Source organism: Zerene cesonia, chromosome 25 (assembly GCF_012273895.1).
Source record: "Zerene cesonia ecotype Mississippi chromosome 25, Zerene_cesonia_1.1, whole genome shotgun sequence".
NCBI classification, from domain to species: domain Eukaryota; kingdom Metazoa; phylum Arthropoda; class Insecta; order Lepidoptera; family Pieridae; genus Zerene; species Zerene cesonia.
The window spans coordinates 6,565,467-6,578,602 of record NC_052126.1 but is presented as its reverse complement, the minus strand read 5'-3'; the positions used below and the strand labels follow the sequence as shown (position 1 = coordinate 6,578,602).

Below are 13,136 nucleotides of genomic sequence, written 5' to 3'. Positions count from 1 at the left end.
TAGGCGCTTGCCACACATCGTAAATTCATAATCCGTTCACACGTCACTATTTTTTAATGAAAAATATGGCGATTCTATGATATCTTGAATTCTTGATTTTTGATTTTAACTGATTTTGATGGTGAAAATAATCACAATTCTAGGAATAACATTATTATATTGAACTGTTTATACCTAAGGATATTTTTTGGCGTAATCTACAGCAGGTAAAAAGTACAGAACAATGGAGAAAGGTCTCGATCGAAAGGGCAAGGCACGAAGCGTCCGAAGGGTTCGTATCATCGTTTCATTAACCGTGATGTTCGCAGGCTATGTCTTGGCGCGGAAGGGAGGATCGTGGGAATCGCTGGGCTGAGAACCGCCCGCGATCGCCTGTGTGGGAGATGAGGCGCAGTTCCAGTCCAGACAGAGGCCGCCAAACGTCTCCTCGAGACCGACACAGGGAGCGCCGCGACCGCGTCGACCGTTATGACCGTGACCGCGACCGTCGTGATCGCGACCGTGAGCGCGATGACCGTTACCGCCGTGATCGCTACGACAAACGTGATCGCGACCAACGTGACAGGCGTCGATCGCCGCGCCGCCCAGAAGATAAAGAGGTCCCGACCGCTCCGTCCCCTCCTAAAATAAGTAACGAAAGGCAAAAGATTGATTCCCAGTCTAGAAGTAGGTCCCGTAGTCATGACCGACAAGAGAATGTGGAAACCTATGAGAATAAACACGAAGATTCCCAATCGAATGCTTCCCCAGGCGACTGGATATGTCAATGTGGTTCGTACAATTTCAAACGGCGCCAAGTATGTTACAGAAGAAATTGCCAAGGTAAGAGAGCAGATGGTGTGGTATATGGTGGTGATGATAGGAACGGCTCAGAATCTAGCCCTGGTATTACCAAGAGGCTATTATTTAGAAGGTTAGATGCTTTAACTACTGAGGAGAAAATACTGGAAGCAATTAAGGATAGGTGTACCAAGTCAGTACTTGATTCAATAGCTGGTATAACAATAGGTAGGGAGACATTAACTGGAGCATCAAAATGTCTAGCTTATATCAACTTCAACTCAATAGCAGATTCAACAGCTGCACATTCTGAGTTATTAGCTTTAGATCCTCCGCTTAAGATAGATGGACGAGAAGTATTAATTTCATTTTACAATGAGGTGCAAAAGGTTCAAAAGAATAATATGTCTAATAACTCTGATTATTCTGCATATTATGCTCAAATGTCATATAACACCAGTCAAGCGCTTTCCGAAGCCGATAGGGTAAATGCTGCAGCTGCAGTAGCACAGTCTGCTATAACTGCAGCGCAGGCAAGGCAGCTGTCATGGACACCCGTGTCTGTACCAGTCTTTGTTACATCTTCCGCTCAAAATACTGCTGTGACAAATATACCCACTGGTGATGGTAAAACAGTGTATAGCCCACCTGATGTGAGAACATTTATGTATGATGAGACATCAGGCTATTACTACGATCCTGCAACAGGTTTATATTATGATGGAAATACACAGTACTTCTACAACAGTCAAACCAGCCAGTACATGTACTGGGATGCCACAAATTCCACCTATATTGCAGCTACTCAAAACCAACAGAATACTAACCAGCCAAAACTGCAAAACCCACCAACTGCTACAGTAGAAAACACAATTCCAAAAGAACCAGATGAGAAAAAGAAAAGAGATAAAGAGGATAAGGTTAAGGTTGCCAAAAAGATTGCGAAAGATATGGAAAGGTGGGCTCGGACATTGAACCAAAAGAAGGAAAATGCTCGAAGTAATATTGTTATGGAACAGCCGCTAGACCATGGAGCTAGCAAGGGCTCAGCGGATATAGGATTTTCTGTGCTTGGAGCTGGTCCCTCAATTACACCGCACATGCGAGAAATATCACCACCACCGAATACTGAAGAATTTCTAATTAAAAAGCCTGAAGCTGCCCAAGTAGAGTCTGATGATGGAATCATTGACTGGGCAAGGCTAACATGCATTATTTGCAAACGGCGTTTCCCATCGGCTGAGGTGTTAACAAAACACAAAACATTGTCCGACTTGCACAAGCAAAACTTGGTGGAATTTCAGAAAAAGAATGATTTGTTGCCACAAACAAATGGTTATAGGGATAGGGCAGCGGAGAGACGATTAAAGTTTGGTGAAGATGAGCCCCCTCCAATTCGTAAGAGATATGAGTCTGATACACCAGCGCCTGTTGTTTCACATCCACCTCCATCAGTAGTAGACACGATTGGTGGTAAAATGTTGCAAAAAATGGGTTGGTCAGAAGGTCGAGGACTGGGAAAGGAAGAGCAGGGAAGAATAGCTCCCATAGAAGCTGAACAAAGACCTAGTTTGGCGGGACTTGGACAGAAGCGGGGAATATACACACCCACACCTGGGTTAACATACCGAGACACTGTAAAGAAACTTATGATTGCAAGATACAAGGAAGTTGTTGGGCAGGAGGAAGGCAATCCATAGGTGAGATATGCTTTTTTATTTATTTAATAATCTGCTTTTGTTCACAGGTTTGGATCTCAGGTCAGTGTGATTAATTTTAATGTTAAAGTTTAAACTAAAGCTTTGTTTTTTTAAAGAAATGAAGTTATAGTAGGTGATAAAAAAAATTATTGTTTTCTTTAGTTAATTTTTTTTTTAACTTCATTGTGTTGTATCCTATTGGCTACAGTAGACATCAAATATGAACCTGTAGTTTTGCTACCTGTGAAATAATTGAAAGCAATTTTTACACAAAGTTATTCTTTCTTTACAATAAAGGATATGTTCTTGCTAAATGTCTGATTTATTGAGCTGTATGCCTGTATGGAAGGTGCAAGGGTTACTGTGTCGATCCTATCTAATCGTTTGATTCTATTACCCATAATAGATTTGGCGCTACCGATGCGATGCAACCATTAAGATGTGCCCAAGCCATCTTCGGTAAGTTTCTAGTATTTTCTACCAATTTCTACCTAATTAACCTTTTTCAACAGGTTTCACAGGTAATGTATATAAAACGCAGGATACAGAAGACCTTTTTTTACAGCTATCTAGCATAAACATCATTGTTTTTGCTAAGTGACCTAATTATTCTGCGTCCATTGTCGCATATTAAACGGCAATGAACGCAGAATTTTGACAGTTACCATTGACATACTCTAAAATCAAAAGAAGACGAAGAAGATTAAATAGCAACAGAGTTAGGTAGAATCGAACATAGACTAAAAATGAACGCGGTGGACTTGAATCGGATTTTATACGAACTGTGATATATGACTGTGATATTGTGCTGCCAAGAAATGGTGAATGTGTTTTTGTTGTGATTTTACTGATGTATGTGACCATTTACCTTACAGAATGCTTCGGGGGGCTGCCTACGTCCATACAAAGATGTGTTACATTGTTTATAGTTGTATGCTGTTAATTATTTTCCCGCCCGATTATAGTTTTTGGTTTAAATTAAATACGTAATGTTTGAAACTTAAATAATGCACATTGTTTATAATTTAGCGATTCTTGAGGATCTAATAAATTGAACAATTGATAAGTTGGTAAATAGATGTTTAAGATTTTTTTTAAGAATTTCGTCAAGTGTTTATTTAGAACAAAGTAGCGTTAAGATGTTATCTTCGTTTGGTTTTAAATTAAAGTTAAAAGAAAAATTAACGCACCTACACTGCATTTACCGTAAATATTAAAAATTCATTCCAATAAAATATTCGGATTTTCACTAACTGTTTTTTAATAATTTTATTTTTTTAAGGCGAATTTGAAACGAATATAGCTTAACATTATAAATTATTGTAAATAATAATTAATATTAGGAATATTAGTACCTAGATTATTTAATAGATAGAGTTTTTTATTGTAAAGAATGCGATTAATATTAGATTTAGATACGCAAGTTGTACAAATATATTTTTTATTAAAAAGTTATTATTAAATGAATACGGTATTTTTATTTTTTCTCATTAATAAAACTACATTTTTTTAATTAATGTTCAGTTAAAACGTAATGAAGATTATACTGTATTAATTCTTGCTAGATATATTTTTTAAGTTACTTAATGTATTTTCCTACAGTTATATAAATTTCAGCCAAATCGGCATTCAACGAAATAATTTTTTTGTAGACACATAATTAAAACAACATATTTCAGAAATGTATTTTATTTAAAATCAGATCATAAGTATACATAAAATGTTGGTCAGACTATCAGTGGAATTGTCTAACTACCCCTGTAAGTCGAGTATCCGTAGGGGGTGAGCAGAAGGGGGATGTGGTAGTGTTCATCGTCTTTTGTGTTGAAAACGATCTGAAAGAAATTTATTTGCAGTTATTATTGATGCGAAAATGTGCTTCGTTAGAGAAATCTACTTCATGCTTGTACTGCACACAGACTAAGTATAGCTTTAAATACATGCCAATTTTTGGCACATAATTAAAATAACTTTACATTTATATATGTCGTAAATTTGCAGAAATAAAAGTTACATTTAAATTATTTTTTGACGATAGTAATTTATTTCTACTGTACATAAATTACAAGCCATTAATTTTATCAGAACGATGACTACATCTGAGAGGTCACAAAAACAAATTTTATTCCTATTTGTATAACTATATCATTTTTATAACATCGCAGATGTTTTAATTTGCAAGTCATAAAAATAATATATAGAAAATTGGAATAAACATGGCATAAAAGATGTGAAACTCGTTAATTTTATTGTCTGTTCTCAGTTACATTTCACACTTTATATTGTATCTAAAAAAAATTTAAAATATAAATACCTCCACATAAGGATACAAAGTCTCCTTATTATTTTGTTTATAATAATCCTCAATTTTGAACTTCAATTTGTAAGTTCCCGCCGCCATAGAATCTTTGGTGAATGGAAACTGAATCCGCCCGTCGCTAGATGTCACTGTATTATGCCATAATGTCCAAGAATCGTCCTTTTTCTTATATAATTCGACGAAAACACCAAATGCAGGTTTTCCCGTGGACGTGTCGAGCACGTGGGTTGAAAGCACAGGTCGAGACATCGTGTCAGCTGCGTCGAAACTTAACTGTTCGCGTGATATGAATATATTTATAATCGTTGTGTTTTGAGGTTAGGTTACATGAACAATTATGTAATTATCTCGTTTACCTTGATTTAACTGATTAATTTAGTAATTTGTATTTGTGTACGTATTTGTGATCATTTATAAATTGATTCTTTGTTTACTAATATTATATTATATTATATAATTCAAATGTTTTTCTGTTTTTATATGTGAGTATGTAGGGATGAAATGGATATTTTTGATATCTAATATCATGAAGAAGTATTTATTAAAAGATGTAAAAACAAAAAAGGAAAAAAGGTACCTTTCACAGACTTTCTACTAGCATTTATATTTCCATTCCATTCTAGTAAGATTCAATTCCTTATTCTGTGATATGCAGTTTTACAGTAATAGCAATACGTAGTTAGTGTCTACTCAACTTAATGTATGTATTTTATCAAATTTAATCCGAAATTGTTCAATACATACATTTTGTAAAAAAGTAATGATTGTTAATGTGTTCCCGCCTTTATATTGCTGATAGCACTATCTCTGTGAGAATAGCGACAAGACATAAAACTGTTTATTTATATTCGGGTGAACCGCAATTACTGTGATTCCTGAAAATAAAGTAAAGATACCTACTCAATTTTATAATATTTTTTTCTTATTAGATTTTATAAGCTACTAACAACATGCAACTTCTACACTCATACTCGAATAAAAATGCGTAAATTAATATCTATAATTTGTATTTATTTAATGTAATTAGGTAACTTATTCGTACACCATACATATTTTATTAATGTACGTTTAAAAGCTTCGCTTTACACTTTATTAACTGGCCCCGGCTCTGCTTCCTATTTGATACGTTATTGAGATAACAAACGATCATATCTTTCAAGACGAATTGAATGAATGAATGAATAAAGTACAGCGTGCAAATTTTATTAAAAACGGTAGTCTTTTGTGGTCAAACAACGTGACACGTGATTCATATTAGAATGTATTTAATGGGACATATTATATACGTGCTTTATACAACACTCGAGGCGGCTTTGCTAATCTAATAGCAGATATCTATTGTACCGATCTGAAGTCTTTCACTCGTATTAGAACAATAACAAATTATATAATTAAATACTTAAAGCTATTAAAGATCAAACAGCGCTGTTTGTATATATGTAAATACGTAAATTATTCGTAAATTCGATCGATGTTTCTTTAATCGAATTCAAAACGGATATTCTCAATTCGAATGTATGTATTTTTATCCGTTTTTACCTCACAAGGTTTAGCTGGGTAAATCGATTATTATTTTTTCATTTGAAAGCTGGTGCGTGCCGTGATGTCCCATTTAAGTTTGGTTTAGTTTGGTAATTTGAAGGCTTTTCAATGTTTTGTTAAAAGTAAATTTAAAATAAATATTTGTTGTACATATAAGTAGCTCATCGAATCAAAAAAAGGTATTAATAAAACAGATAGGTAGACGTAGAAACTGTTATATTTAATTAATTTTATTCAACAATATCAGAATCAAGATTCGCATTGTCCTTCCTTACGAAATTCTTATTCACGTGAGCATCGTTTCGCTCCGCCACGTCGGCGACGGGGACACTTGGGCCCTTTATTATTTTGTCTTTCAGTCTATCTTCAAAGCCGAACATGTTCAAACTGGGTTCACCGTGTTTCATGTAATCGATGCGCCAGACCGGTGGCTCGGCTGGCTCCACCTTGTAAGATAAATGCTGGTGCCTTTTGGTCAACGTCATATCCGGTACTTCCACCGACATAGAGAGCTTATCCTCAGAATAGTCGCCGAAGTCCTTCTTTACGTTTGCATTTTTATCTTTGTATTTCACTTTGTGCGGATAGAATTTCCTCATCTTCTTCCTGTTGAAAACGGTTCGCGTGTCTTTGCTTTTGTAGTTGTGTTTTGTTTTGCTTTTCCTCACGCGGGGCTTATGTTTGACGGGGGTTGCGTCGTCGTTAAGGATAGGGAACAGTGTTAGGTACGTAGTTGGTGAGGTTGTTTTCTCCAGTTTGTGTTTCTTGTAGTTTATTTGTTGTATCGATTGCTCAATCAGCCTTCGCAGAGCAGTGTCTTGCGTGATCATTTCGCAGGGAACTGATTGGAAGTTCTTGCATAGGAGTGTTTGCATTCTATTCAAAATGGATTCAGGTTTTATGTCCTCTACCGAGGGTTCTATTTCTTTGTGGAATTTCGACACCATTTTCGTCATAAGCGCGTTGTTCCGCATCACTTTAGCGTTGGTAGATAGAAACAGTGTGATGATGATGAAATAAGTGGCCATCTGAAAAGATTTCAAATTTTCTTATTTAATATATTAAGAACCTATAGTTAGTTTATTAGTTTATGTAATGACTTAGATTCCCGATATGGTTTTAACAATTTTCAGCAACTATATACACTTTATTGAAATCACTTGCATAGTTTACTATAAGCATTTATAAAAGGTATAAGAATAGAAAAATAAAAAGCTCCAGTAAGGAGTTGTGGGACTAGGTATTTTATCGACCAGTGGAAGAATTCTTCTCTCTTATTTGAATCGCATTAAAACTAAGTACTGGACTTAAATTCATTAAACACATCGGCTTATTTCTTCTAATTGTTATTCCTCCCACTCTAGTTTAGTGTTCAATGTTCAATTATGGTATTTGTACAAATGGGTTTGCTATATTTTTACAAAAGTTAGGGGAAACTTGCTCTTATATACAGAGAAATCATAAGGAAAGAAATTATATAATCCTGATCGATCTTTATCATAAGATGAACTCATGGAATAACCGAATTATTACCGAACCTTGATGCAATTTTCACGTGAACAAATTTGATTAAAATCTCTAAATAGGAGAAGCCAATAAAAGCGTTTTAATGAAATGCTTATATTATTAAAAGCGTAACTTTACTTACATTTCTTTTTAAATCATATAAATGTTGTTCTTGCCTTGACTGTTTCTTCAGAATGAGAGCACATGAGACTGGAAACTGAGTTCGATAGCGGATGTTGATGTAAATACCGTAGTTGTTTATAAATGTGTGTGTTTGTTTGCGTTTGACTCACGTGATCGGAGTGTACACAATACACATGCTACTTATCGGTAGTAAATAACAATTACATTTTTATTAATTTGAGTAAAATTCTACATCGGTTAAGAGCTGCTAAGTCGTTGTTGGTTAGCGGTACCTCCACCATGAAAATTCGCAGAGACCTAAAGTCGTTTGCAGATCTTACGCCTCTAAAAATTTATTGTCGACTTTAAATAATAGATGGGATAGGAGGAGAGGATAGATATAGATAGGAAAGGACGGAGAAGAGAAAGAAAAAGGTTACCTCTCCGGCTTCCCCACTCATCATTCGAAACACAGTAGCATTTCACGAGTGTGGTACTTCCCCGGTGCGAGCTGGCACAATTCGTATCAAAGCGTGCTCGACATAAATTTTTATATTCTATTTACAGATTTAAAAATCATACATTTGTAATATATATTATATATAATCATACAGTTGATTATATTTGTATTCTTCGTTACAATTCGCATTTATGTTGCACTGGTTTACCCGGCTTCGTCCGTGGTACATATTTGGCCTTTGTCACTCGGTTAAGTTGGAGTACTTTTACTTATTATTCTGCGGTTGCAGCTAAATTCTAATGGTTAAAATTTTTTTATATCGATGCAGAGGTTTTATCGTGAAAACCTTACAAATATACAAAAATACAAAAGCTTCCTCTTTATAATGTTAGTTTAGATGTGTTTCAAACATGCAAGATATAAACGCATCGTATAACAGTGCCACCTACTGAGAGTTGGTTGTACTATTTGTACAATTACTTAAATTAGCGACATCTATTGTCGAGTAGTAAAGCGACATTTTCCTGCCATCTTGTGGGCAGTAAGTATAAAAATCCTCTATTCGGCACTAGATGGTACCTTTATTCTTAATTCAATTTTTCAACGTAGAATGAATTTATTTAATGTTCAAATTAAAATAAAATATAAGCGTTTTAAATTTTAAATAATTATTGTTAAAATGTATGAAATGTATACAAAGGTTTAAAATTCCACAATGACAATTATTTGAAAGTTACCAAAAAATACAAAACAAATATTATGTTACGTGTAATTTAGAACCTCTTTATAGACAAATCCATCAAATTAAACACATTTATCTATCTAAATATAAAGTAAATTGAGACGAGAATGTAATTTAATCTCTACGCCTCTCAAATGATTGTACAAATAATGATTTCCAGCGATTGAACATTTAGTATATGAATATCAATATAGCAATACAAATATTCGAATTAGCTTTGTAGAGCTAGCTGGAACTAATAATACATAATGTATATATGTAATATACTATAAATCAGTTACCAGCTTACCGCTATTACAATTAACTTGTAATTGTTTCTGAGACGTAAAACCCAAAAATGGCGCTTAACCTACGCCTTGCAACACAAACATAATTCGTCTGAATCGGTTGTAAGCCAAAAAAACGACCAAGAAACTCGGTTGGTGCGCCGTCAATCACACTGGTATAAAACATCGCTTCAATACAAATTGCTTGGTCATTCGGGACCCGAAAAAACTGCACACGACTTGCATAAACCCTCGCAAACGGGTTAAAGAAAAAAAACGGCCGGTGTAGGGGTGACCGGGCTCGCCTTCCGAGTCGATATTATTAAGGATTTATTTAGGTCAATTGTTTGGTGCTTTATTGTGTTATATCGTAATAACTTTTGAAACAATGTCAATAAGCGTCTGTGTCGTAGTTGTTAATAAGTAGATTATTTAATTATGTATGGGAGTCAGAACTACTGTAAACGTTTTAACTGTAAGACTTTCAAGAAAAACCCAAGATGAGGTAGGTAAATGCTAGTGTCCTCCTGCGCTACACATAATAAGTAATGGGTGGAATTCAGTTCTAGCACTTACGGGCCGCTGCCCCTGCATGTGTTTAATTACCAGTAGATATTTTATATCTTTAAGTATTTTATATGCATTCTAGTATAATAATGCTAGATACGATATCAGATATTTCACTGCGGTTAAAAGTAGCCTGTATCACTCTCTAACCTTAGTATCTCCAGACACAAGGATTATACCATTATTACGTAGCGATGCAACATGAAAGAGATACAAATACTACAAATACGAGAACAAACAGACACGCCTTCGCATTTAAAATATTAGTAAGGATAACAAAACACTTGAAATGTAATAATTTATTTTCATCTATGTTCTTGTTACCTTTGTATTATTTATATAGTTACCTTCGTATTAAAAATATACTCAAATTATAAGGGTTGTTAAAACTGCGTATATTACAAGAATAAGCATCTCTCATACACGCATGTGGTACCTGTTATAAACAATCCAACATTTAAATTACATTAACATACCAACTACTAGTCCACTAGCGCTAGCACCAGCGTTGTCTTGTCTTTAATAACAACAAACTTTCAAAACTCGACAACCACACTAATCTCATAGTCGATATATCGACTACGATTCCGCAGCGCATCACTACGGCTGGCCGGCAGAAGGCCTTCAAGCGCACTCACCGTCACAGTAAAAGTGAAAAATGCGAGCGGCAGACGGGCTGAGCGATATTTTCTGTTTTTATTGGTCACTCCGTAGTCCGCCGGGTTAAATATTGTACTGATTTACATAATCTCTGCTTGCTTTTGCAGTGTGGGTACTGCCGGCTGAAAAATACCCCCGATGATTGAAAATGTTCGTTGGAAGTCGTTTAGTCGCAGGGAAAAAAATACCCAGGGTGATATAATATTGGGATTTTATGTTGGATGGATAGTGGTGCTGTAAATTGAGGAGATTGATTCAATCGTATTATAATGACCGTAAGGTCGGAAGTTATGTACAGTTTTAGTTTAGTTAGTTAACAAAGTTTGTAACCCATAAATTTTTGAAAAAAAAAAAAACTAGTTTTGTGATATAATAAACAATTTTCAGTCAATAGACAAATAAATTAACAAAGCTGAAATTATTCTAACACATTACTCCTTACTTGTTACCTTCCTTAATATCAGTAGTTTTTTTATAATTATAAAATTCTATAATTCTATTATTATACAGATTAGCTAACTAATCGCTAATAACTGCTGAGCCCAATTGGAAGGCTGGTGTAACCCTCCTAGCCTAGCCTATGCCTCCTACTTCGCCCACTTTATAAAAGACAGGATCTATCATTTACCAAAACTTCTATATAGATAATAAATGCTGTTTAAATTGCTAATAAACACACTTAAATGATAGAATAAACGAAACTGACACATTGAATTACAGAAATTATAGTTATGTAAAGAAATTATTGAATCCAGGCGACTCTAATCAGGACTATAAGATGAACTTCTGTTATTATTGTATTGTCATATATCCTTGATAAGATAACACGGTTTGAATATCTGTCCGTTTGTGGGTAAACATTCTAAAGGAGTCTGTTGCATACAAACATACAGGTGAAGCTGATAAAAACGCGTGTTAAAAGACAACAAAAAAAAATTTAATTATGTCTTGATATCACTTAGGTAACTAAAAAGCAATAGATAATAAACTGAATTCACTTTATAAATCACAATTTATTAGTATTATTATGGTAGATTTGTTAAAATATTCAAATGATTTAATAATGTTTTCTTAGCATCTGTGTGACGTAAAATATAGGCAAGTTATCAGTACAGCCTGATAAGAAAAGCATTCAAGGAAAGAAGAATTACCTCCATACAATGCCTCTGATTTTATTTTAACTCAATAATTAACGATCAGTTATATCTACAGATGTAAACGTGACCACCTCTAGGTTCCCTGGGCTTACTGGGGACGCTTTTAATAACATTATTTTGTATGTGTATACAAAAGCTTCAGGTTTACCTCTCTATGCTATTGTAGTGTATTTAAATTGATGTATTTAGAATTTTTAGTATAATACCTACATACGTACTTACTGTAGGCAGGTACTTAAACATTTAATTGTCCAATTTGGCCCACCTTTCATTATGTATCTTTAGTTATTTTTATATAAAGACGTTTAACAACTGTAAACAATATGTTTCACAGTGTTGAAAACGCAGGCGCGGAAAAAGCTGCGGGGCGCAGTTAGTGAAAAAAATGTCACAGTTTGTATATAGAGTGAGTTAATGAAGAGGGGGCGTCGTGCAACAGCCAATGGGAGGGCTTGATACTGTTGCCAGTAGCGCTATTGGTCAATGTATCATTTGTTACGATGTTATACCTACTGTTTTAATTCGAAAATCGAATGTCGTATTGGAATACAATTGAAAACATATGGAACTTGGGGTTTGTGAACGTTTGGTTCTTTGGATTTTTAGTATTTTATAAGTACATATTTAATTATAAAGTTTTTTTTTGAAAACGGAAAATAAACGTTAAACAAACGTAAATAAAAGTTTTTTTTGATCGATTTAATGAGCAATGAGTTCTTACTTCTTAGCATCCAAAGCAAATTAACATATATATTTTGTAAAGTGTATGTATATGCATACGTATGTTGTGTATGTTTGGAGTATCGTAGCTCTTAAATGGATGAAACGATGTAGGTTATTAATGGTAAATGAGCTTTTAAAATTATTGAAGTAATTTTGAAGTTATATATTATTATATTATAGTTACATGTTACATAACAAAGAGAAAAACAAAAACATGGCTTCATTTATCTCTATAATAATAGCAACTAATTCTTTTAAAAGGAAATTTATCTATACGAATAAATATGAATCTCTAAATGTGTTGCTAAGCGTATACTCGGGAACGGCTCGACCAATTCGTCTAATTTTTTTCGTTTTTGTTAGGCACAAGGAAGGTTTGGATGGAGAGATAAAACGTACCACGTGTGAAGCCGTCGCTGATCGCTAGTTTAAAATAAATTATTACACACATTCTATCAATTATCGTTTATTGTTTATTCTAACCTGATCATTTATGAACGTGCATAATAATAATACAATAATAATAAATTAATAATACAGTTATACCAAATAGAACTCGTTATATCTCAATAGAAAGTGACAAGCCCGGA

The 13,136-nt window shown here is 34.3% G+C and overlaps 3 protein-coding genes across 6 annotated transcripts; 1 reads left to right on the top strand and 2 right to left on the bottom strand.

The window, feature by feature from the left end:
- Positions 1-45: 45 nt before the first annotated feature.
- LOC119836610 (RNA-binding protein 5-A-like) lies at positions 46-3,947 on the top strand. Of its 4 annotated transcripts, XR_005288106.1 has the most exons (4): positions 46-206; positions 309-2,480; positions 2,887-2,939; positions 3,356-3,947. XR_005288106.1 is itself a non-coding variant. In XM_038361992.1 (3 exons), the coding sequence occupies exon 2, from the start codon at positions 312-314 to the stop codon at positions 2,478-2,480; it is 2,169 nt and encodes a 722-aa protein (XP_038217920.1). In that variant the 5' UTR covers positions 46-206; positions 309-311; the 3' UTR covers positions 2,887-3,947. The 4 variants fall into 4 exon arrangements, 2 of the variants coding, with proteins under 2 accessions (XP_038217920.1, XP_038217919.1); XR_005288107.1 differs by having other exon boundaries at positions 309-2,939; XM_038361992.1 differs by having other exon boundaries at positions 2,887-3,947.
- Positions 3,948-4,153: 206 nt separating this feature from the next.
- Positions 4,154-5,099, bottom strand: LOC119836705 (probable 5-hydroxyisourate hydrolase R09H10.3). Its single transcript, XM_038362130.1, has 2 exons — positions 4,795-5,099; positions 4,154-4,315 (listed from the first exon to the last, which is right to left on the bottom strand). The coding sequence occupies exons 1-2, from the start codon at positions 5,047-5,049 to the stop codon at positions 4,229-4,231; spliced, it is 342 nt and encodes a 113-aa protein (XP_038218058.1). The 5' UTR covers positions 5,050-5,099; the 3' UTR covers positions 4,154-4,228.
- A 1,455-nt stretch (positions 5,100-6,554) lies between these two features.
- On the bottom strand, positions 6,555-8,129 carry LOC119836746. Its single transcript, XM_038362193.1, has 2 exons — positions 7,991-8,129; positions 6,555-7,370 (listed from the first exon to the last, which is right to left on the bottom strand). Exon 2 carries the CDS (start codon positions 7,368-7,370, stop codon positions 6,573-6,575), a length of 798 nt encoding a protein of 265 aa, XP_038218121.1. The 5' UTR covers positions 7,991-8,129; the 3' UTR covers positions 6,555-6,572.
- Positions 8,130-13,136: the final 5,007 nt, after the last annotated feature.